At 40.9% G+C, this 24,824-nt stretch overlaps 1 protein-coding gene across 3 annotated transcripts in view; it reads left to right on the top strand.

Moving 5' to 3' along the window:
• BAIAP2L1 (BAR/IMD domain containing adaptor protein 2 like 1) overlaps nucleotides 1-24,824 on the top strand; it is an 87,842-nt gene that overhangs the window by 52,793 nt on the left and 10,225 nt on the right. Inside the window, exons 4-12 of one of the 3 annotated variants that reach the window (XM_041747617.1) lie at nucleotides 7,999-8,060; nucleotides 8,165-8,236; nucleotides 9,923-10,060; nucleotides 10,734-10,886; nucleotides 12,661-12,828; nucleotides 15,242-15,389; nucleotides 17,062-17,269; nucleotides 17,912-17,989; nucleotides 19,511-19,691. In XM_041747617.1, coding sequence (XP_041603551.1) covers nucleotides 7,999-8,060; nucleotides 8,165-8,236; nucleotides 9,923-10,060; nucleotides 10,734-10,886; nucleotides 12,661-12,828; nucleotides 15,242-15,389; nucleotides 17,062-17,269; nucleotides 17,912-17,989; nucleotides 19,511-19,691 — 1,208 coding nt within the window. The remainder of the gene's footprint in view (nucleotides 1-7,998; nucleotides 8,061-8,164; nucleotides 8,237-9,922; nucleotides 10,061-10,733; nucleotides 10,887-12,660; nucleotides 12,829-15,241; nucleotides 15,390-17,061; nucleotides 17,270-17,911; nucleotides 17,990-19,510; nucleotides 19,692-24,824) is intronic. The other 2 variants (XM_041747618.1, XM_041747619.1) reach the window with 2 other exon arrangements.

Below are 24,824 nucleotides of genomic sequence, written 5' to 3' on the forward strand. Positions count from 1 at the left end.
CTGTATGTTCCAGGCTCATCCTGTCTTTTCTCAATTGTGGAATCAATGGCCATTTTTTCTGAGGAATGATACTTCCTTTTAGGGGGAATGATATTAGAAGCTAAGATTTGAATATTGGGTGTGCTCATTGCTACTGAAGTGTCATCTTGGTCCTTTCAGCAAACAGAGCTAGGAAATACATATATACACACACATATATGTATATGTACAGTGTATATTGTAAACATACATACACTCAAAAATAGACCTATATATGTATACACATATATAGAAATAAACAGATGTACTTACATTACGTGTTCTGTGGGTTTTGTGGTTTTTTTTTAAAGATTTTATTTATTCATGAGAGACCCAGAGAGAGGCAGAAACATAGGCAGAGAGAGAAGCAGGTTCCATGCAGGGAGCCTGATGTGGGACTCGATCTTGGGATTCCAGGATTTAGGCCCTGGGCCAAAGGCAGACATATAACCGCTGAGCCACCCAGGCGTCCCACATTATGTATTTTGAAAATGTGTGTGTACATTGGCTCCCAATAACCTCAACATGTTTATACATTTTCTCAATCCTGTAATACATCTAAAATAGTTCTGGAGGGATCCCTGAGTGGCCCAGCGGTTTGGCGCCTGCCTTTGGCCCAGGGCGTGATCCTGGAGACCCAGGATCAAGTCCCATGTCAGGCTCCCGGCATGGAGCCTGCTTCTCCCTCTGCCTGTGTCTCTGCTTCTCTCTCTCTATCATGAATAAATAAGTAAATAAATCTTAAAAAAATAAAATAGTTCTGGAATTATTAAAAATGTTTATTTTAACACTGTATGTTATACTTGAATTTAAAAAATAGTCTTGAAATATCTGCACATTCATATTTATAGCAGCATTACTCATAATGGCCAAGAGGTAGAAAGAACCCAGGTGTCTATCAACATTTTTTTGCAAGTTGTGAATGGACAAATAAAATGTAGAATATCCAAACAATGGAATATTATTCAGTCTTAGAAAGGCAATTCTGATGCATCCTGTAAGATGGATGAACTTTGAGGACACGGTACTAAGTAAACCAGTTACAGAAGGAAAAAATTTGTATCAATTTATAATATATTACAAATTTATATTATAACATTAAAGTTATAAGTAAACGTAAGTATTATTAGAATTATAAAATAATATATTTTGGAATACAAAAAAAAAAAACTAAAAAGAATTCAGAGTTGGTAGGTTTGCCATTACCCTGTCTACTGATTTTTTTCTTCCTATGCTGAGCACTGTGAGAAAATGTTGTAGAGACTCAATTCTGTTATCTTCCTCTTAAGATTGTGAAATTCTATTCTAATAGGCAGTTAAATTACTAGTAGATAACCCTGATTTGTGGAGGCTTAATTGTAGATTTTTCTGGTGTATCTATTTTGGTTTTGCCCTTAGTCTTATGACTTAGTCTTTATTCCTAAGGTAAGTCCCTACCAGATGTCTGTGGGAAGCCTATGGGATTAATTGATTGATTGATTGATTGATTGATTTTATTATTCATGAGAGACACAGATAGGCAGAGACATAGGAAGAAGGAGAAGCAGGTACCCGGGGGGAGCCTGATGCAGGACTCCATCCCAGGACCCCAGGATCATGACCTGAGCCAAAGGCAGACCCTCAATCACTGAGCCACCCAGGTGTCCCCCTGGTATTTAGTAATAAGCCTTTCTCACTTAGTGGGACTACAGCTCCCAACTCTGTATCCCCAACACTGTGTGTCCACTGAGAATCTCTGCTAAATTCCATGTTCTTTCAGCTGCTGATTTTCTTTGAGTCTAACCCTGTACATGTGTAATTTAGGTGTTAGCCAAGGATTCGAGAGGAATGAATGAATGAATTTATTTGTTTGTTTAAAAGATTTTATTTATTCATGAGAGACACACAGAGAAAGAGAGGCAGAGACACAGGCAGAGGGATACGCAGGCTCCATGCAGGGGGCCTGATGTGAGACTCGATCCTAGGTCTCCAGGATCAGGCCCCAGACTGAAGGCGGCACTAAACCGCTGAGCCACCTGGGCTGCCCTCGAGAGGAAATTATATACAGATTTTGGGTCTTCCTGTTCCATTGTGTCAGTTTATTCTATAACTTATCCATTCTAGTGTTGATAAGTTGTTTGAGTTGTTTGGAGATATGAATAAAGCTGCCATGAACTTTCCTGTGCTTGCCTTTTGGTAAACAAATGCACTTATTTCTCTTAGGAATATATCTAGGAGTGAAATTGCTGGGTCACAGAATAGGCAGATTTGTTTATCAGATGCTGTCAGTTTTGCCTTTCCCGGAATGTTTTGTAAATGGAATCCTATAGTATGTAGTATTTTTAGTATGGCTTCTTTCATTTACTATACTATTTCTGAAATTTATCCATGCTGTGATGTCTGTCAGTAGTAATTTTTTATTATTGAATAGTATTCTATTAAATTCTTGAAATGAGTATTTAGAGCATTTATTTTTTTCATTCATTCTTTTCTAATATGCATTTGAAGGCTATAAATTTCCTCTAACCACAGCTTTAGTTGCATCTTACTTTTTTTTTTTTAAGATTTTATTTATTCATGGGAGACACAGAGAGAGAGGCAGAGACACAGGCAGAGGGAGAAGGAGGCTCCATGCAGGGAGCCCAACACAGGACTCGATCCCAGGTCTCGAGGATCAATCATCACATCCTGCGCTGAAGGCGGTGCTAAACCACTGAGCCACCAGGGCTGCCCCATCTTACATGTTCTTATATGCTATATTTATTTTTTCATTTCAAAATAATTTAAACTTCTATTGTGATTTCTTTTTTGACCTATAGGTTATTTAGAAGTCTGTTTTTTCATCCTCAATATATGGACATTTTCTGGCTACCTTTCTGTCAATGATTTCTAGTTTAATTTTGGTGTGGTTAAAGAGCATACTCAGTATGATTTCAGTCCTTTGAAATACAGTGAGGCTTTCTTTTGATCCTTTTAAAAATATATAGATGGCTTTAAAAATGAAGTTATCAGTTTATAATATTCTGTATATGTTCATTAGATCAAGTGTATTTATCATTCAGGTCATCTATATCTGTAGTGATATTTTTGTCTGTTCTATATGTTTACTAAAAGAAGTATATTGAAGTCTCCTACAATTATTATTGACTTATCTATTTTTTAAAATTCAACTTTAAATATGTTGAGATTATGTTAATAGATGCATACAAATAAAAAATGTTTCCATCTTTTAGACAAATTGAGTTTTTTCCCATTATGAAGTGATTGTTTTATGTCTAATAATGTTTCTCACCCGCTTTGACTTTGGTTTTAATAAGATCTACATCAGTTTTCTTTTGGTGAGTGTTTGCTATGTATCTTATTCCATCCTTTTACTCTCTATCCCTGTATTTAACACATGTCTCTTGTAAGCAAAATACAATTTTTTAACCCTAAAAATCTTTGTTGTTTAAATGGATTATATAGTCGATTTACACTCCGTGTAATTTCTTTTTGCTTCCCTACTGTCTGTGTTCACTTCTTCTCATTTCCTCTTTTTGACTGGTGTTTTTTTTTTTTTTTTTTTTTTTTTTTTTTTACTTTCTATTCTCTTGGTAGTTAGGTGTACTTTATTCTTTTAGTGACTACCCTCGTGGCATTTTTTTCTTAACCAAAGTCAGATGTTACTTGGCACTTTACTTTCATCTCAGACTATGAAAGAACTTCGAAAGAGTATATAATTCTAATGTGTAACTTCTGTTTGTCCTACTTGTTTTCATAGAATGATACAAATCATATCAGTGGTGGAATAATTAGTCTTTCTGCAAGACATTAGCTAGAACTGTGGTACTATGGTTGGCTAAGTCAGAAGCTAGACATCTGGAGAAATATTGAATGAAATGCTTATCCTGTCACTTTTTGGGTATTATTTCTCCATGCACATTGTTTACTGGTATAGTACCTACACTGACCAGAGGAGAGCACCTCCGACTGCATCCAGGGGCTGTGGGGTAGGCAGCTACCAAGGGCTATTCTTAAAGGTTAGCAAAGCCTTTCAAGTTCAGTCACATGTTCATGGTTACTAATCTGCCTCTGTACTAATTCAGTGCTGGTGACTCTAATCTGTAGGATATACACTTGTGTATTTAACATATTCCATCTGCGTGTAGTTTGCTTTTATTTCCTTTATATTTTCTCCTGGCCACATTTGATATTTCGAAAATTGTCAGAAAAAGTACATCCTTTTCTAGTAACAGTTTTGGTCAGGTTTACATTAATTCATAGCATGTAACTTTAGGTCCACAGTAGATTGTCTTCCACCCTGTCATTTTATTGTCTGATTCCACTTGAAGTAACATGAAAGAAGTAGTGTGTGGCTCAGTCATTGCTCTGTGCTATTTGGAAATATGGTGTTCTGATTATCCATGATCAAATATAAATGAAAAAATATGTATTCCTACACGTTTGGCACCTGTTCTGTGGTACTCACATCCATTAATAATCCCCATCTGGTTTCTCTAAATTTATACTGTGAATTAATGAAGAATTATCTAGTTGAAAATACATAATAAATAGTCCAATGACTAATCTATATTTCAAATGAAAATTTTGTGTGTTCTTACCAATACTCTTAAATTTTATTTAACTTTTTAAAGTCCATTTTGCTGATTGACTAAATTCATATTTTTACATAGTATTGTCCAAATTTTTGGACATGTTTATTCATAATTCCTAAAATTGGAGTGATATCTCTTGTCAGCTATCTGTATGAATTTTAAGGAAAAACTAATGGTATCCTGTCACTTTATCCTGTCTATTGACTTTTAGCTATATGAAGTTCATGATTTTGAAATACAATGTATTTAAATTCCTTTAATATTGCCATTAAGAATATAATTTACTCAGACTGAGTCATATTTCAGTACTTACTACATGTCTCTTCCCAGAATGTTTACTCAGAACCTAAAAGGGGAAAAGGAAATGGTTGATCCAGTTCATACAGTGCTGTGATTTCTGAGACCAGCACATTGGTTCCTGTTTGGGTGTGTATTTAGTTCTGCTCCATTAGAATCTGGGCTGTGCTCCACCCTCTCCTTGAAAAATTTTTTTCTTCTCAGATGTAATTTATGAAAAATTAGGTTACCAGGCTAGGAGTAAATAAACGTGTGTGATGCCACATTTCAGACATAAAGTAACTTGGTATATTTAAGAATAAACTTCTGTAGATTGAACATAAAGGGGCTGTTTTCATTTTCTGTTTTAATATACACTTTTGGCAACTCCCATAGTCACAGTAAAGATGTTTTCTAATCCTTCTTTTGACCAAGGACTGCTGCTGCTAAAAGTCAGCATTTAAATTCCACGAACTGTGAGGGACAGGAATAACAAGGATAAGGTCAGGTGTTCCGTTCCTGCCCACAGAGTGAATGAGCTGTTTCAGTGAGCCTTTCCACCAAGCTGCCTGCAGGGAGAACACCCCAGGCAGAAGGGGCCTCAGGGCCCAAGCACCAGGTTCAGCAGTGCTGGCTTTCTCCACACTGCCACACTAGCACATGCTTTTGTTTTGGCAACATGCTTCTCAGAGATCCACATTGTATAAGGTTGTAAAGATAAAGTTCATGACAGTTTGGAAAAAAAAAATATATGAGTGCCTTGAATTAGTCTGAATCACTCTGATTTAAGCACAATTATTTTTAGACTTTAAAAAAAGTAGATCTGACTTGCCAAGAATAGAGTGCTTAATTTTCAAGTAATTGAAGTGGGGTTTTTGTTGTTGTTTTTCATCTACAGCCAGGAGTCATTTATGGGTTTAAAATGGATATGAAAGTGACTTAAGCTATTTCAGTATCTGATATCACTAAATGATAAAATGACGTATTGTACTTATACTCTTGGTCATGTGAGGGGCTTCCTTTGTGAAGAACTCTGATTTGTTTCCTGTTGAACTTTAGGAGAACTTAATTATGGGAGAAATGAAGTCAGTGTCATTAAGCATGGAGAGTGGAGGCAGCACCTGGGTGGCTCAGTCAGTGAAGTGTCTGCCCTCAGCTCAGATCATGGTCTCAGGGTCCTGGGATCGAGCCTGTATCAGGTTCCCTGCTCAGCAGGGTGTCTGCTTTTCCCTCTCATTCTCCCTCTCTGCTTGTTCTCTCTCTCTCAAATAAATAAAATCTTCCCCCCCCCCAAAAAAAAAAAAAAAGGCTGGAGAGTGGGTATCTTGGTAACTTGGTGTGGCGGGGATGAGTCTGCCCTCCCATGTTTATCCAGCAGCTATTCTGTTAGAGGTTTCCAGAATCACAAGCTGCTTAGAGACTTACAGGTTATATACCAATAACCTTATAAGGAGAGTCTCTGTCCCCACCACCTGCCATGGTTATTTTAAGCAGCATTATTGACGGTAGGCTTCATGCTGAGGAGTTGGTATACCATGGGGAGGGGCTGGGGAGATGACATGTTACATGTGGTTTTGAGGGATTCCCAGCACATGTGAGGAAGAGGGTCTGGAATAGAACAAGCTGGGAATCAAGAGAAATGATAAGAGCTTGAGGGGCAGGGAGACTCCTAAGAGATCCAACTTGTGGGTTTGAATGTGTTGGTGGGGGCAGACTAGGGAGACTCTTCCCCCACCCCTCATGGGACAGATGATTGGGTGCATATAGATTTCACAAGTCATCAGCATATACCTCCTCTCCCAGACAGAGAAGGGCTGCTACTTTGTTGCTCAAGGAAGCAGGATGAGTAAGGGGCCTGATTTCACTCTAGACTTTGGCCCAAGTGATGACACACATGCACAAGGGAATGAGTCTTTGTTGTTGAATTGTGACTATGGGTGAAGTGTCAACCCCATGTGACTGGCTAGTTGGCATCCAAGAGCTGGGATTGGATAATAGGGGGGTGAATTCACTTTTAGACATGTTGAATGTGAGGCACCTAATGAGACATTCAGGTGGACATTTCAAGGAAAAGGCTGAATTTCAGAATCTGACAATGGGGGTGTGGGGTGTGGGGAACTACACTGGCTATTTGAGAGTCACGTGTGTTAACTGTTTCTGGAACAGGCCACCATAGTGTCATTTGTGTAAAGGTGATAGCTGAAGTTACAATCTAGTTGGTATTCTTTCTCTTTCCCTGTATCTACCACAGTCTTAATTTTAATTCTCCTTCATCTACAGCCTTTCAGTTCACCCAAGGAATTCCTACCAAAACTGTGGGAGGATCTCTCCAGCACATTGTGTTATTGTTTAGTATGATTTGGTGGTTGTTCCAAATGATTCTGTTTTTTCCAGTTCTTAGGTATCAGACCCATTTGGTTCCTGTAGATAAGGGAGCAGGGAGAGGCTCTTGTTCACCTTTATTAGAGTTTAGTAGCAGAGATGCATCACACTGCCTCAAACTGCAAGAGATGTATTTTGCAAATCAAGTGGTTGTCTTGCTGCTTTTGGAGTAAAGCTCAATTCTGGAACATTCTCCTGTGACTGTACTTATTTCAGAGAATTGATGTAGTCCCAGGAGATAAGAGGCAGAGCACTGTCCCTGCTGCATTTTCCCATGGCGTTACTGTTTTCCAAAATGACACAAGAGCTAATATGAGAAAAAATGACCTTTATCTTTTATGCCTGACAGATAATCAGATTACTCTAGGGATTAGATAAAAATAAGTCATTTGTTCTTATAGTTACTATAAGGGCCATGATAATCTTTTGTAAGAGAATTTAAAAATTAAATCAGATAAAATTCAGCTTAGGGAATGAGAAAATATAGAAAGCATGATGTGAATTTAAAGACAAAGTTGGCATTCTTTGGATGAATAGTGTTGGTAGAGTAAGTTTGCTAGGGCCTGTGTTCCTCTGGAACCCACTGCCATGGGCATGCAGTTAGTGTTTCTGACATGCCACAGGCCCTGATGCTTCCCAGTGCTAAGGGCAGTGAGAGATTGTGCTATATTCCATTATTTTACTTTCTGTAGTATCCTTACAAAATCCACACAGTGACTTTATCCCCAACATCTGGTTTTATTCACAGGCCATGTACTTATAGAGATTTCAAGTACCCACAAGAAACTCAATGAGAGTCTTGATGAAAACGTATGTGAACTATTTTTGTACTTATAAAATATATTTTATTTCCAAGTATTATTTTACTTAAAGTCTCAAATCTGGTGTGGACTTTTAATTCCTTTTGTTAACAGTTCAAAAAATTCCATAAAGAGATTATACATGAGCTGGAGAAGAAGACAGAACTTGATGTAAAATACATGAATGTGAGTACCTGGTTTTGCTCTATCTCCATGGCTGGAGGTGAGTGTGGGGTATGGGAGCCTGGTGATCCAGGAGGTTGCATTGCCTGATCTCAAAGCCTGAGGAGAACTTTCTCTTACTGTTTATCCAGCCACAGCAAACTTGGACAGAGCTTAGTGCTGAGTACATACATAGATGCGTGAAACTGACAAGGTCCATTGGAGCTGGGTGCCCTTTGCATTAACACCTGGGATCTTTATTAAAAATCAGAGAGGAAAATATTGCAAGGAATCCTCCTACCTCTAGAAAGCACTGTTTTCAAAGAACACATGTGGGGAAGACATCTGCATCTATATTAGTGCAACTGTTGCTGTCATAAATCAGCACTTGAGGATGTGAGACATGTGGGAGAATACCATCTGGGGCTCTCTCAGGCGCCTAGGTCTGTTTGTCAAAGACTATTATGTGGTGTCCCTTACCTGTCCCCTGGTATTGATGAGTCCAGCAATTTTCTCCTGTCTGACCCTCCAGCCCTGTCACATGGCTCTTTTCATCTCCTTTACCTGCTGTGGAATAGCTGCTCTCTTTGCCACCCAAAGCCCCCTTCTCACCAAGACCTCCACTTGGCAGTAAGTTGTGCAGTTACCCTGAAAACACCCCACTGCCCTTGTGTGCATGTGCTCTGCGCAGTCTAGAGGAAGGCCACAGGACCACCCACAACTGCTGAGGTGGATGTAATGCCAAACATTTTACATACATTATCTGATTTTTACCCCTACAGAAACTCCATGATGTAAACTACTCTTATCCTCACTCTATAGATTAAGGGAAAACATGGATTTTATAGAAATTAAGTAATTGGGCAGCCCAGATGGCTCAGCGGTTTAGCGCCGCCTTCAGCCCAGGGTATGACCCTGGAGACCCAGGATCGAGTTCTGTGTCAGACTTCCTGCATGGAGCCTGTTTCTCCCTCTGCCCCTCTCTCTCTCTCTCTCTCTCTCATATGAATAAATCTTAAAAAAAAAAAAGAAATTAAGTAATTGCTGAGATTACACACCGCAATTCTAACCCAGGTCTGTGAGGCTCCAAAAATCCTTTGCTACAGAGCACCCAGAATAATTGGAAGTGATTACACTCGTTCATTCTGGTTTTGTTTTTTTTTTTAAGTTTTAAGTCAGAGGTGCATGGGTCCCTCGGTCCATTAAGCTCCTGCCTTCAGCTCAGGTAACGATCCCAGGGTGCTGGGATCAAGCCCCACATCAGGCTCCCTGCTCACTGGGGAGCCTACTTGTTCTTCTATCCTTCCCCCCACTTGTGATCTCACTCATGCTCTCTTGCTGTCAAATAAATAAAATCTTTTAAAAAATAAAAAAATAAAACTGTAAGTCTTGAAACATGTGATTTAATATTGCTTTTTATTCACCAAGGCACTTAACCATTCAGTGTCTAAAAAAATTGAGAAAACAAGAAAGAAAAGAAAGAAAAGACATTCTTGTAAAAGCTGCCCTTGGGGGTCACTGGCCCCTTGTATGAACAGGGGACTTTAGGACAAAGCTCCCTGCTGAAGTTGGAGGGAGAGAGTGTATGAAGTGAGAGTGTGTGCATTGTAAAAGGATGCAGGACGACTCCCAGTGGGAATATCAGCAAAAGTAACTGCCCAACAGTCTGTGTGGTGCTACATTCAAATAAGCACAACATTTAACTTACAGGCAACTCTCAAAAGATACCAAACAGAACACAGGAATAAATTAGATTCTTTGGAGAAATCTCAAGCTGAATTGAAGAAGATCAGAAGGAAAAGTCAAGGAGGACGAAATGCACTCAAATATGAACACAAAGAAATTGAGGTGAACTTTTCAGCACTGTTTTGTCTTGTGGTTGGTAACTTGTACAATTTACAGGGAGGCTTACCTACCTCTGTCAGTCTATACTTTATTTGCTCACTGCTGTGCTGCTGTTGAGTTAAAAAATGAGCATTTTTGACTAGGTATGAATTGTAGGCTGCAGAGTTTTCCAGAGCTAAGAATCATTAGTAGCCTCCTAAAAGCATTGCCCTTTTCTCCTGGTTCAGGAGAGGGGTAGGTAAGGGATGTTCCTTGATTAACATCACTCTCCCCATTTTACAGATGAAGAAAATGGGGCTTGGGCTAAGTCATGTGGTTGATACTTAGAACTGGGATTTAAATTTGGACTTTCTGGTTTTTAAAGCCTTTGATTTGCCAATAGAACACAATCCTATTCCTGAAGTATGTAAAGTGATACTTTGTGCAGGTTGCCTAGTGAAGAATGTAAGGCCTTTGGCAACGTCCTTCCACACATGAGTCAGGGATCTTAATGAGAATGATGATACCTGCTCAGGTTAGGTTACAACTTTGTTATTTTATCTCATGTTTATCTGCATTTAGTGTTTACTCCATTTCGAAATAAACCAGGTGTAAAGATGGCACAAGATAAATGTCTGGCTATACAGCTATTTGATTCCTTATGTCATACTTGTATAATTATTATTTATTTTCCTAGTATGTAGAAACCGTTACTTCTCGCCAGAGTGAAATCCAGAAATTTATTGCAGATGGTTGCAAAGAAGCTCTACTTGAAGAGAAAAGGCGCTTCTGCTTTCTGGTTGACAAACACTGTAGCTTTGCAAATCACTTACATTATTATCATTTACAGGTGGGTTCATGATGGCAATTGTGTTGCATTATTAATCATTTAATTTCATATTCAAATGCCCTTGAAATGCTTTACCTTCCATATGTGCCTCAATGTAAAGTGGTGGACCTATTTTACCAATGAGAAGAGATGCCAAAGAAATAGCTTTTGACCGACTTGAATATATAAACTTTTAGAAATGTAGATGAAATGATTAAATGTTGCTTATAATATGTAATTAATTTAGAAGTATATCCATATTTAAAATCTTTCATAAAAAATGTGTAATCATTAAGAATTAGCACTTTCTTTTCTCACCTACGAGTCCGCTTTTCTCAGACTCTCATGCGTCGTCAGCCTCAGTGTCTTCACCAGAGCCATGGGATGAGTATCAACAGACCTGGGTGGTTTGAGTGTTTGCCTTGGGAGTCCATGTACAGAGGTGTCCCTGGAAGTTCTATCCCAGCCACAGACCCATTCACAGCATCTGGACACTTGTTGTGTTTCCTTTCTCATTCCTCTCAAGGATGTTTCCTCATGGTCTCCTTAACTGAAGAACTGGCTTTCCTGCCCTCCTTCCAACACACATAGTTGTGAGGTTTTTAACCCCAGGAATCATTACAATATATATATATATATTACTTTCCTTTTTTTAAAAAAAAAACACTATAAATTTTATTGGGCCTATGTAAGTATCCAAAACTAGCATTAAATTAAGTCAAATAAAAAAAATTTTAAAAAATTAAGTCAAATATTCAGTCTTATTTATAATAATTTAGAGAGCACTCCATGATAAAAGGTTTGTAAGAACTTGAAAATAAGGCAACTTCCTCTTTTTCAGGGGAAAAACACTTGGCCTGGTATGTATGCATCAGTCGTATGTTAAATATTCTATAAAGTCTTTGCAAATTTAAGGACTGTTCACCTACCAAATAAATCCCTAAGATCTGATATTGTTACAGGAAAGGAAAGAATTGAGGTATTAGATGATCACTTTTGTCAATAGTGCATCTGTACTTAGTTCAGCAGTGTCTGTTTCCATTGTGAGGATGTCCTGCTGGGGCAGGGTCATAGGTCAAGAGACCTTGAAGCTCTTTCTGTGGTGAAGCCCTGCCATTAATGGGGTACTCACTGTGTCACAAGGCAATCTGGCCTATTTCCAGGGAGCTCTAGTTAATGGTAGACTCTTATGTTTAACCTTGGATCCCAGTTGTGCTTTTTGGCATAAATCAAGTCTACTTCTTTTCTCTCCCGGAAGTCTCTTCACCTCTCTGAAAACTACTTTTGTGCCTTCCCTTTTTTTGGCTACAACATCCCAGTCCTTTCAACGGCTCCTTGGATAAAGCAGGCCCAAGCAATTGGTGTGTCAGTGCTATGGTCCAAGGCCATAGGTGGTTTGGGGCGAGGGGGTCTTGCCCTCTCTTAGGAGTAGGGAGGAAGAATGCACTGACTGACATTTCTGGGGCCATTGGGGAAACAGTGGGGCTTAATAAGATTGCTCAACCCTTCCCTTTCTGTGTTTGAGCTTGTTCTGAATCATTTACATTACTTATATTAGTCTTATACTCTGCATTCACAATGAGGGGGAAGGCAAGCTCCTGTAGAACAGGGGCCTACAACTCTTTCAGCAAATAAAGGTGGAAGCTCATAGATACTTAAGCCCTCACTGAATTTAACACAAAGCTCTCACACTTCTGGTGGTAAGCCAGTAAAACATTATTGTTGATAATTGACGTAATTTTGCTCTTTGAACAGTACACATTTGTGCTTAGTTGTGTTTCTTTTGGATTTATAGTCTGCAGAATTACTCAATTCCAAACTGCCCAGGTGGCAAGAAACCTGCGGTGATGCTACCAAAGTGCCCGAGAAGATCATGAATATGATCGAAGAAATAAAGACCCCAAGCTCTACCCCTGTGTCTGGAACACCCCAGCCTTCACCAATGATTGAGAGAAGCAGCATGGTAGGAATTGGTTCTCTCTCCAAGATTTCAGTTGTGTATTTACTGATAGGACTTGGGCTAAATCTCCAAAAAGGACGAAGGCCTTGGTTGGTGGCAATTACAGGTCCTCCTTTCTTCTAGGGCCTCCTCTTTTCTCACTCTGATGGTCTTACCTTCAGATTTGACATAGTTGTGTGGTGCTCAGCACTGTGTAGTGCTGTGTTCAGTGCTATTATCTTTGTTTTGGGAATGTTATTGTTACTGTTTTTAATTGTAACCATTCCAACTTTGTAAATTTATTCCCAGCAAAAGAAACGTAGGTGGCTTAGAGAACAGTTAGCAAAACTCTGGTGCCATTCATCACAACATAAGGCACTTCAGAAAAAAATAGCCACCAAAGACTTCAAGGTAATGAAATCAAGCGTTGTAGTTTGCTACTCTTTGAACCTGGGCTCTATTACTTTTGGCAAACATGTGGAGATTTGGATCCAGTGGTTAGTTTGGACACATAGGTTCACTCTAACCTCTGAAATGAAAACAAAGATGTTAAAGACCAGTGGACAACCTACAGAATAGATCCATAACTGCATGGGGAATAAAAGAAGGTGCTGTCAATGGACCAGAAACACTATAGCAGTCTCAAAGAGAAAAAGGCAAGATTGGTATGTGGAGAATCAAGAGAGAAGGAAATCACAGCCCCAAGCACAGAAGAGGGCAAAGCAGTGAGCCCAGAGCCAGTAGATGCAAGAGGGGCCGAAAACCTGGCTGTGGTGTTCCTGTGTGTGGTCAGTTGTAGATGATTTGCATCCTCTAAGCTGGTTAGTTTCTTCCCTCTCACACTTGCGGTTAACAGTAGGCTGCAGGGCCTTTTTGTCCACTGGCGGAGACTGTGTTTCCAGAGAAGAGGCAGAGTGTACTTCCCCATCCCTACTTCACTGCAGGCAGTCTGTGAATAACAAGAAAAACAGGCAAAATACAGACTATGATAAACATGTGAAAGAATAGGGAATGCCGTGCGATACGGAAATGGACAGATAACCAGGAATCACTGAACAAGGGAGGAAAACCAGTGTCATGAAAAGACACTGAAAGAAAACAACTGGAATAACCAGTATTGGAGGTAGCTTCTTTAAAAAGAGATGAAAAGATATTACATCCCCAGGGGAAAATCAGCTAAAGATTTTGGAAATTAAAAATGGATTATTATTCCTAATTAAAATGTCTGGGATTTGCTACAGCATATCCCAGGTACAGGGGAAGATGGGTGCAGCATATATGAAATAATATTGGCCATGAATTCATAATTGATGAAGCTGGGTGTTGGGTACAGGGAGACTTGTTGTGCTGTTCTCTCTCCTTTGTACATGCTTGAAATTTCTCTAAAATAGGTTTTTCAATTTTTCCCTCCCCACAAAAAAAACATAAACAAGAAAACCCCCACACCAATAGACAGGCTCGTTAACAGCATGGAATTGCTTAGAAATTAACCCAAAACACAGAACGAGAAGAGAGGGTATAAACATAATTTTAGACAGGTTGGAGATACCCAATTGCCTTCTCAAAATCACCACCAGATGTCTAATGAGAATTTCACATTCAACTCATCCAAAACCAGGTGACTGATTTTCTCCAAACATGCTTCTCCAGTCTTCCCCATCCAGAAAATAGCAGTTCCATCCTTCCAGTGGCTCCTGCACGAATGTGGACTTGTCCGTCTCCCCCCCCCCCTTTTCTCCCCTCCCCTCTTCCCCTCCCGGACCACAGCCAACCCACTGGCATGCTTGCCTGCTGCTTCCACCTTCAACGCAGATCCAAGTCCAGCCACTTCTCACCCCTCCACACCCCTGACTCTGGCTCCTGCAAAGATTACCAGACTCTGCCTGGTCTTTAATACAGCAGCCACAGTGAGCCTGTACAGATGGGAAAAAACAAAACCTTGACATATTATGATCAAGTTATAGAAGAGGACAAAGAAAATTCTAAAAACTTCCAGAGTAGGGGAAAATAAAATACTTACAAAGAAAAAAGAACTCCACTGTACTAGATTTTTTTGTTAGCAAAAAATATGAGAAATTTAATGGAGGAATGTACTCAAAATTGCTTGGAAAAATTATTTTAAATGTAGACTCCTATAGCTAAGTAGCACCTAAAAGGGATCCTAAAATCCATAGAGACAGAAAGTAAATTAGTGGTTGCCAGGGGGTGGTGGGAAATGGAGAGTAACTGCCTTCCAAAAAAAAAAAAAAAATGAAGACAGGAATGAAAAAAGAATGTGATATTTTTGAAATAATAATTCAGAATATAGCATTGCCATCCAACCAAAAGAACTTTGGAAAGACAGTGGAATTTAAAGCATGTTAAAACAGCCCTGGCAATCTCTATAGTTCCATTGCTGTGTTACACTAATATTAAACTAATCAGAAATTTTTCACAGGTTGGGAAAGATTATGACACCCTTTCTAAATATTCACCAAAGGTGCCCCCAGCTCCTTCAGCCAGAGCGTATACCAGTCCTTTGATCGATATGTTTAATAACCCAGCAACAGTTGCACAGAATTCGGAAAGGATAAAGAATTCAACAGGTAAGAAATTTATTTTGATCTCTTTTTAAAATACCCTTGCCTGGGTGGCTCCATCATTTGGGCATTCAACTCTTGGTTTCAGGTTATGAGCTTTGGCTTGGGTTATGATCTCAGGGTCATGGGATTGACCCCTGTTATCAGGCTCTGTGCTCAGTGGGGAGTCTGCTTGAGATTCTCTATCCTTCTGCCCCTATCACTGCTCGTGTTTTCTCTCTCTCTCTCTCAAAAAAATCTCTAAAATGAGTGTGATTAAAAAATAAAATACCTTTTTAAAATTTTTTAATAAATATTTTGGATAAATATTACCCTGAAGTAGAGGTAAAGAAACATGTATGGTAGCACACATTTAACATTGCCTTGTTGAAACTTATACTTCAATAAATAAAGGTCTGGGTTTAATATAAAACCATAAGACATTTTGTAAGTGACACATTTCTTTGGCAAATTCTAATTGCATATGCTGATTGATGTTTATATAGAGGAAATGTACTGTTGAAAGATGTTACATTTTGAAATTAGAAATAATTACAAAGAGCCCCACCATGTGCCATATTTGGCAATTATAATAAAATTTCTTTTTCAATAAAACAAACTATAAAAGTTCATATGACAAAATTATGGCTATTGATCTTACCAATAGGCTTAGTGTGAATTACAATCAGTGTTTTTCGTCTCTAACAGAGAACTTCATGCTTTCTGGATGCTGAAGTTTCTTAACTTTGTTGATGCTTTTACAATAAATCAGGACCAGTTACTGTTTACAGAGATCCCAGGCATATTTGCTTAGGCTCCACTCTGTGTAGACAGAGTCTTTGGGACCCAGAGACCGCCCCCCTCTCTCTGTGGAGTATCTCACAGGCCTCAGCCTCTTGGGTATGAAAGTTGTGGCAATCAAGCCATGTGCTAGAGAGAGCCTACAGACTACAGCATTTGCAGCTGCTGAGTGAGATCCAGAGATAAGAGTTTCAGAATGGCAATTTTGTTTCTTTGGAGTGGTAAATATCAGCCTGTGCTTCAATTGAGACAAATGCACAGCAAGGTATTTCATTTAGTGCGGTAGACTGTGGAGTCAGGCCATCTGTATCCAGGGCTGGCGTGCTAGCTGTGATATCCCAGTGAGTCACTGCTTCTTCCCTCAGAAGCTGTGAAGCATTGAGAGTGTGGACTGGCATGTAGGGAGGGTTTAGTAAACGTACTGGTCCTCTCCACATCCTTACTACTTCCTAGATGCAATGTTGAGCAGTTGCACAGTGACAACATCTGCATTTCCAGTCTCCACTTATTCTTTGTCATGGGCAGTGGGGTGTGCCCTACACTGCATTTGGGGTCCCTGTTGGGAGAGTAGGGCAAGGAAAGCATCAGACCCTCTGGATGTGTCAGCTTGCCTCTGGTTAAACCAGAGTGCAGTTGAAGCTTAGCACGCACAGTGTCCTGTCTGCCTGGAAAAGAGAATTTAGCTACAAGGGTCCTCCTCAGTGGAAGACCTCAGGCGGGATTTTGCTTCTGCCCCTTGCAGTCCCTGCACATCAGGGCAAAGTCTAAGGTGTGGAAATGAAACGCATGGGAGTTGCAGTCGGAGTGCTGGTGGGCCACAGTGGGTGGCTTTCTGGAGTTTGTTTGAACTTGTTACCAGTCCTTGAAAAGTTCTCACTGTTGTGTTCATTTTCAACAGATTCTTCAGATGATCCTAGTTTACAGCGATCAGTTTCTGTTGCAACTGGACTCAACATGATGAAGAAGCAGAAAGTAAAAACCATTTTTCCACACACTGCTGGCACGAACCAGACCTTGCTCAGCTTCGCCCAAGGAGACATCCTCACATTGCTCATCTCTGAGGAGAAAGATGGCTGGCTTTATGGAGAGCATGATACCACCAAAGTGTAAGTCTCAGGGCACATGCTGTCCCCACAGCAGTCAAGGCCGCCCAGTACTTCAAAGAGCTACCATATCTCCTTTTAGCCACAAATTGTCTTTGTGGTCATAGTAGCATTTTTACCAAAGGTAAGTTCATAGTTTAATTATGGTTCTAGTTTAGTTAATTGGAGTGACTCTGTCCCAGACTATTTTCTGTATGTCTGTGTGAATATAGATGAATTCAGTATTTAAACAGATCATATGAAGTCACCTCTGAAAGTAGCTTAAATAATTGTGTTCTTTTTTTAATGACTTTGGATTTCTCAAGAATAATCTGCACATCAAATGGATTTTATTAAGATTTAGGTTATAAATAGTTTAAATGCCAGCGTTGTCATTTCAACCAGGAGTATGTGCATAGGCCTTACTGTAAGCTGGTTAAATTGGTTTTCTGTGTAGATTATTCAGCTATTAAATGAATGTGGAAAAAAGCCAAAAAGGGAATCCAAATAAAATGAGAGCTATATATAAAAGACACATTGTGTGATGTGAAAATCGATTGGTCTGCCCCTGAGCTGCCCCCAAGCCATTCTGTAGTGTGCTTACTGTTCACTTGTCTGCTGCTGACCCCACAACCAGGCCTTTTTTTTCTCACTCCTCACCTGTAGGAGGGGCTGGTTCCCGGCATCCTACACAAAGTTGCTAGAAGAAGATGCAAAGGAAGCCATGAGTGTTCCCACACCGAGGTAGGACCTGACTGTGGCTCTCTTTTCCCAGTGACAGAAAACTCACTTTTGTGGGTTTTTGGGTTGTTGTTGTTGTTGTTTTTTAAGATTTTATTTATTTCATGAGAGACACAGGAAGAGAGGCAGAGACACAGGTAGAGGGAGAAGAAGCAGGTTCCATGCAAGGAGCCCGAGGTGAAACTCGATCCCGGGAATCGGGGATTACACCCTGAGCCAAAGGCACTCAGGCATCCTGGAAAACTCACCTTTGACCTCATGTTTTTGGGCATATCAGAATTCTCTTTAGATGTGTAGTTACCCTCCAGGGAAACCTCCAGTCATATAGTTGTATGCTGAAGGGGACTGTTATCCCTTAGTTGTTCCCTTTGTGGTTTCTGCAGTGGAGACACACCCCATACTCTGCCCCTTACCCCCCATCATCCCTCTGGAACCACTCACTCCCCCAACCCCTAACTAGTCACTAAATCCAAGGTGACTATCATCACCATCACCGCTTGGGGAGTGCCAAGTGCCTTACACTAACTAGCTCATGTAATTGTCATAACAACCTATGAGGTAGGTCCTTTCTTTAAAATTGAGGACACTGAGGCATGGAAAGTGGAGCCAAGGCTGGAACCTAGGGAGGTCTTTCCAAGACCTAGTTATGAATCTTTATATCAGGCGGTTGTAGTTGGCTACCCCATGGGTCCTCTGAAGTGACACATCCAGGGGTACCTGGGTAGATCAGGGGGTTAAGGATCCGGCTCCATTTTAGCTTAGGTCATGGTCTCAGAGTCATGAGCTTGAGCCCCACATTGGGCTTCAAACAGGGCATGGAGTCTGCTTAGAATTCTTTCTTTCTCCCTCTGCCCCTTTCACCTCTCTGGAAGGAAGGAAGGAGGGAAGGAAGGAGAGAGAAATGATACATCCAAATCGTACTCCTCATCTTTACCGTAAATTGCTTCATCCTTGATGTTTTCCATTTCAAAGAAACCCTGTAATCCACCCAGCTGTCCCTGCAGACCTTTAAGCACCACGCTTGATGCTCCCCCTCCCCCACCAAGTCCTGTTCTATGTCATCTGTGTGTCCTCAGCCCTGACAGAACAGCTTAACTGCCGCTGGGCTAAGGAGTAAGACTAGATGTCATGTTTATGATGTTAAAATGCTGAGGTGTGTTGTTTTGTTTTATTTTCCCCATATCTGAAGTGCCCAATAGTTTTGCTAAGGCTTGTGCTATAGTCTTCATTTTCTTATAGATCTTCTTAAGTTAACCAAGAGACAGCCCTTAGGTAAGCTAGTTTTTTGTTTTGTTTTGTTTTTTTTGGTGAGTGTACATTTATAAACTAGTAAAAACATTACGATGATTTTTACAAAGATATATATATTGTGTGTGTGCATGCACACATTTTGTAATCTCCCCTCTCACATTCTGTTTGCTTGTTAATCTATTACAGTTCTGGCCCTTACGCTATTTAGGATATTTGGGATTCAGAGGGCAAGATCTTATATGTATCTTGTATTCTCTACCTGTTGATTGTTAGCCCGGCACCCGTGAGAAGCATCAGCACAGTGGACTTAACTGAGAAGAGCAGTGTTGTCATCCCCCCACCGGATTACTTGGAATGTTTGTCCCTGGGAGCAGCTGCAGATAAGAGAGCAGATGTTTCCAAAAATACATCTACCTTTAAAGCACCGGTGTCCAAACCAGAAGCCTCATCTCCTGTGAGTGGAGCTGCAGCATAACATGCTATGTTCCCCCACCCTGAACAACAGCCTAGGGGTGTGGGCTTTTGTCCCATAAGGAATGAAGGTGGTGTCCCCAGGGCTGGATGGGGACTGGCACTTTTCTGCATTCCCTTCTTGTCATATAACCATGCAGCTTCCTTAATTTCAGTCCTTCTGTTTGTATTTTCTCTGACAGTGTAGTATGTCAGATAGTATCAGGTGTGAATCTCTCCTCACCTTGGTCCTGGCTGCAGTCCATCAGTCACCTCATCACTTTTTCTGCATTTTCTTCAATTTTCATACTGTTTCCTAAAGGAAGGCTTCAGGTTAAAAGTAGTAACTGTATCTTTGTGTCTTCAGAAAGCGTTTAATTTGCACCAGGGGCTGGGTGAACCCTATGTCATGTACATTCTCTGTAATCCTAAATAAGCCTGGAAGAAAGGCCGTAGAGGCCATGGGCTCCCAGAATCCCATCATTCCTGTGGCAACTGTGTCTGCTTAGTGCCAGTCTTTGGTGTGGGTGCTCAAGGTACAGAGATGAACAGGACCAGTTCATGGCTCTCTTGGAACTTATGTTCTAGTGATGGGAGGCAGACAATGAGAAATAAGCAGTAAACACAGTGATGGAAGCTGTGCAGAGAATTAAAACAAGGTGAGGTGAGAAAGGGATAAGGCGACAGCTAGGATGAATGTCACAGGCTTGCGTGCAGATGCTTATGAAGAAGGCATGCCCTGGGTCCCCACCTGTGAAAGTAAGAGGAGGGGAGCAGCACTGGGCAGGGGGAGGAGCTGGACCTTCAGGGGAACCAGGCCTTGATCACTGACATCCAGGGTGAGAGAGCTTTAGCTAGGGCAGTTTCCTGAAGAGCCTGGACAGCCCAGGGCAGGACTTCTTACAGCCTGTAATCAGTCCCTCAGTCCTGAAGGGGATCTGGGCAGCACATGACCATGTCTGCACCCCCAATGAAGAGACACTGAAGCTGAGACCTGAATGGCAAGGAGCCCATCATGTAGGGGTCAAGGGGCAGAGATTCCCAGATAGAAGGAGCAGAGGAGGGCACGTACTTGGCATGCTTAGAGAATGAGGCTGTGATTCCAGGATGATGGAGAATCGAGAATGGGATGCATGTTCTCCTTTTTTTCTCAGGATAGATTCTACCATAAAGAAGGGGAAGGATGGAGAAGAGGACACGTGGTGTGTGGGCAGGAGCAGGGAAGGTCGTGAGCGGGAAGCCATGGACATGGGCAGAGGTGCAATAGGAGACGCAGATTGGGAAGTTCCTGAATGAGGATATCTACTCTCGGTGGGGAAGTGAGGGCCTCAGCAGAGGGGCTGGGCAGCAGAGCGAGTAAGTGTAAAGAAAGAGAATCTGTGAAATGGGTGTTCTGAAGAGTGAGAAGGTACATGTGCTACAGAATACAAGGGTCATGCCGATGCCTTATGCCTTATGATTTGGGGTCATGATTTAAAACGAAGCCAAGCACATATGGTTGTTTCTCCAGCAACATGCGGCTGCTCCTGTGTAGACAAGAAGTAATTAACTAGTTGGGGGTTACCAGGTGATGGTGCAGGAGGAGGAGCAGAGAGTTCTGGTGTTTGTGAGGGTGAAGCTGTGGTGTCCCAGATCCTGGAATTCAGCCTAGGCCATGAAAGGATCTGGAGGTGGGGGGCGGTGGGCAGAAAGGAGGTGCAAGGGGTGCCAGAACTTCTGCAAAGCTGTACAGTTGCTAGAGTGCAGTGGAAAAGGAGCCTGGGAGGTGAGGGTCAGAGAGTAGGCTGGACTTCTGGGGGCTATGCTGCTGAGCTTTGTGCCCAGGGCTGCACAATTGGTTAGGTGGCACTAGAGGCTGCCCAGCCCATGCCCTTGCCAGCTTCCTCCAAGAAACACCCCCGGGCACTGTTCGTGGTCCACAGGCAGTTGGAGCAACGATCCCAGGCTACTTTGTTTTTTATTTTCTGGTAATTGGGTGGTCCTTTCTGTAGTGCATGCAGAGGCATCTCCCTGCTTCTCAAGGGATGTGTGGCTCCACAGCTCTACTGGTGGCCTTTGTTCAGCTGTGAATGGTGCATGGGTGCGGTCCCTGGATTAGGTGGAATGGGAACTCTTAAAAATGTGCCCTGTGTTTCAGCGTGAGCCTTCAGGTGTTTTGGAACATGCTTACCTCATCATAAGCTGCAGTGCTGTGTTCTAACCCAGGAAATGCAAAGTTTTGCAATGTCACTCAAAAATATCTTTGGCTTCTCAGATTAACACACTATACAATATATTGTTTGCACCTTTATCACTCCAAATACAGAACTGCAAAAATTATTTTCAAAAGAATGACACACAGCTTTGAAAGTGGAGCTTTTCCATCCTATCATCATGTTAGAGAAATTACTTGGAAGGACAAAGATATCAAATGCTGTTTTATTAAATGCCCTAGTACATTGTAAAGTAATATTCAATTCACACTCTTTGGAAATGATCTTAAGGCATTTCAAAAATCATTAAAATTCCTTTTGCTGGGGATGCAGGGGTACTTAGAACTGCATGTGACAGAACTCAGGATCTGGAAATACAAAGTACACTGTTCATTTTTTTTTTTTTTTTCTGGTTGGCAGCATTGTGGGTTTTTTTAAAATTTTAATTTAAATTCAATTTACCAACATATATATGTTATCACATCACGTGCCCTCCTTAATTCACATCACCCTGTTACCCCATCCCCCACCCACCTCCCCTTCAGCAACCTTTTGTTTCCCAGAGTCAAGAGTCTTTCATGGTTTGTCTTCCTCTCTAATTTTTCCCCACTCAGTTCACCCTCTTCCCTTATGGTCCCTTTCACTATTTCTTTTATTTCAGTCAGCATAATACCCTCCAGTTCCATCCACATCGATGTAAATGGTAGGTATTCATCTTTTCTGATGGCGGAGTAATAATACACACACACACACACACACACACACCACATCTTCTTTATCCATTCATCTGTCAAAGGACATCTCAGTTCCTTCCACAGTTTGGCTATTTGGATATTGCTGCTGTGAACATTGAGGTGCAGGTATCCCGTAGTTTCACTACATCTGTATCTTTGGGGCAAGGTACAGTGTTCTGGTGTGACTTGTTTGTAGGACCTTCTCCTGTTTTTGTTTGATTTCCAACTTTTTCTTAGGGAAAAAATCAAACATATATAGAATTGGAAATAATGACCTGGGGATGCCTAGATGGCTCAACAGTTCAGCATCTGCCTTTGACTCAGGGAGTGATCCCTGGGGTCCAGGGATGAGTCCCACATCAGGCTCCCCACAGGGAGCCTGCTTCTCCATCTGCCTATATCTCTTTAAAAAGAATTTAATAATGACCTGGTCTCTTCATCCCCAGCTTTGACAATTGTCAATACATTTACCGATTTTTTTCTTTTTTTAAAGATTTATTTATTTGAGAGAAAGCACAACTGTGTGAGTGGGGGAGAGGCAGAGGCAAAGAGAGAACCCCAAGCCGACTCCACAATGAGCACAGAGCCTGATGTGGGGCTTTTGATTTTACAACCTATGAGATCATGACCTGAACCAAAACCAAGAGTCGAACGTTTAACTGACTCTGCCAGCCAGGTGCCCCCCAATCTTTTTTCATCTTGCCCCTGGCCACTGCCACATCAACTTGATGCTAATTCCAGACTTCATTTCATTTCATGTATAAATACCTTAAATATATTAACACCTTTTATTTTTATATGACCATAATACCAATCATCATATCTTTAAAAATTGACAGTAATTCCTTAATATCATCAACCAGTCACTTCAAATTTTTGATTGTCTTACTAAAAATTGAACAGTATAGTTTGAATCTGGATCCAGGCCAGCTCCATACTTTGTAAATGGTCACTGAGTCTCACGACAAGTGTTTTAGTATCTAAGGTCTACCTATCTCTTTTTCTTTGTAACTTATCTGGAAGAACTAGGTTATTGGCCCTGGAGGGTGGCCCCAGGCTGGATTTTGCTGCATCCATATAGCGTCCTTCACCACATTCCCCTTTCTCCTATATACTCAGCCTGGATCAAAGTCAGTATTATTTTGTTTCTTTGCCTGTTTTGTTAGAGCATTTCCTCTGTGGTGATGGCTAGTCCATCCAGAGAGAAACCTGTCTGGCTATCTCTCCTTTTGTGATATTAGCAGTTTTGATAAGGACCACCTTATACCATTACTTTAAGACTGTGTAATATCTTTTTTTTTTTTTTTTAAAGATTTTATCTATTCATGAGAGACACACAAAGAGTCAGAGACCTAGGCAGAGGGAGAAGCAGGCTCCCAGCGGGGAGCCCAATTCAGGACTTGATCCCAGGATCACAGCCTGAGCTAAAGGCAAAGGCTCAACCACTAAGCCACCCAGGTGCACCTTGTGTAATATCTTTAAAGATAAAAGAATCTTGCCTCAAAATCAGAATTAACACAGAAATTATAAGTGAAAACGCTGACATTTTAGCCAACAGTCTTATTTTAAAAAACATTTTAATTTTCAGTGTTTTTCCCATGTCAGTAAAGCTTTATTATGAAAGCGTTGATGCAGTTCTTACTATACTGAATAGGATACATTGAAAAATCCTGTTTTTAAATATCAAGATAGTTAAAAAATGATATTGCTTAGCATTTTGCAATTTAAATGAGATCTAATTTTTTAAAAGATTTTATTTATTTATTTGAGACAGCATGCGAGTGAGAGGGAGAGAGAATCTGAAGCAGACTCCTGAGCATAGAGCCCAACGTGGGGCTTGATCATATACAACTGTGAGATCAGAGATCTAACTTTATTTTTAAACCATTTGGCTGGATCATAATAGACTGGCAGTATAAGGAACCTGCCCTGAAAAGTGCTGAGACCATCTAGTAAACTGAGGGGTTTGACAATACCCCAACATCTTACTTATCCACACATAGTTAAGCAGCAGCTTTAGGCATACAACTGTCTCCTGAGGGCCAGGATGGGGCTGCTCACATCACATGTGCACCCGGTCCATCCTGTCCTGGGGCTGCCTCCAGGCAGAGCTCCACACCTCCAGTCCTCTCTCCCTACCATGGGCCATATCCACTGCCATATCCACTGTAACCTAAAGCCTCCCAACAAAGCCCCAGACCTGATGGCTTC

This window comes from Vulpes lagopus, chromosome 3, assembly GCF_018345385.1.
Source record: "Vulpes lagopus strain Blue_001 chromosome 3, ASM1834538v1, whole genome shotgun sequence".
Lineage (NCBI taxonomy): Eukaryota > Metazoa > Chordata > Mammalia > Carnivora > Canidae > Vulpes > Vulpes lagopus.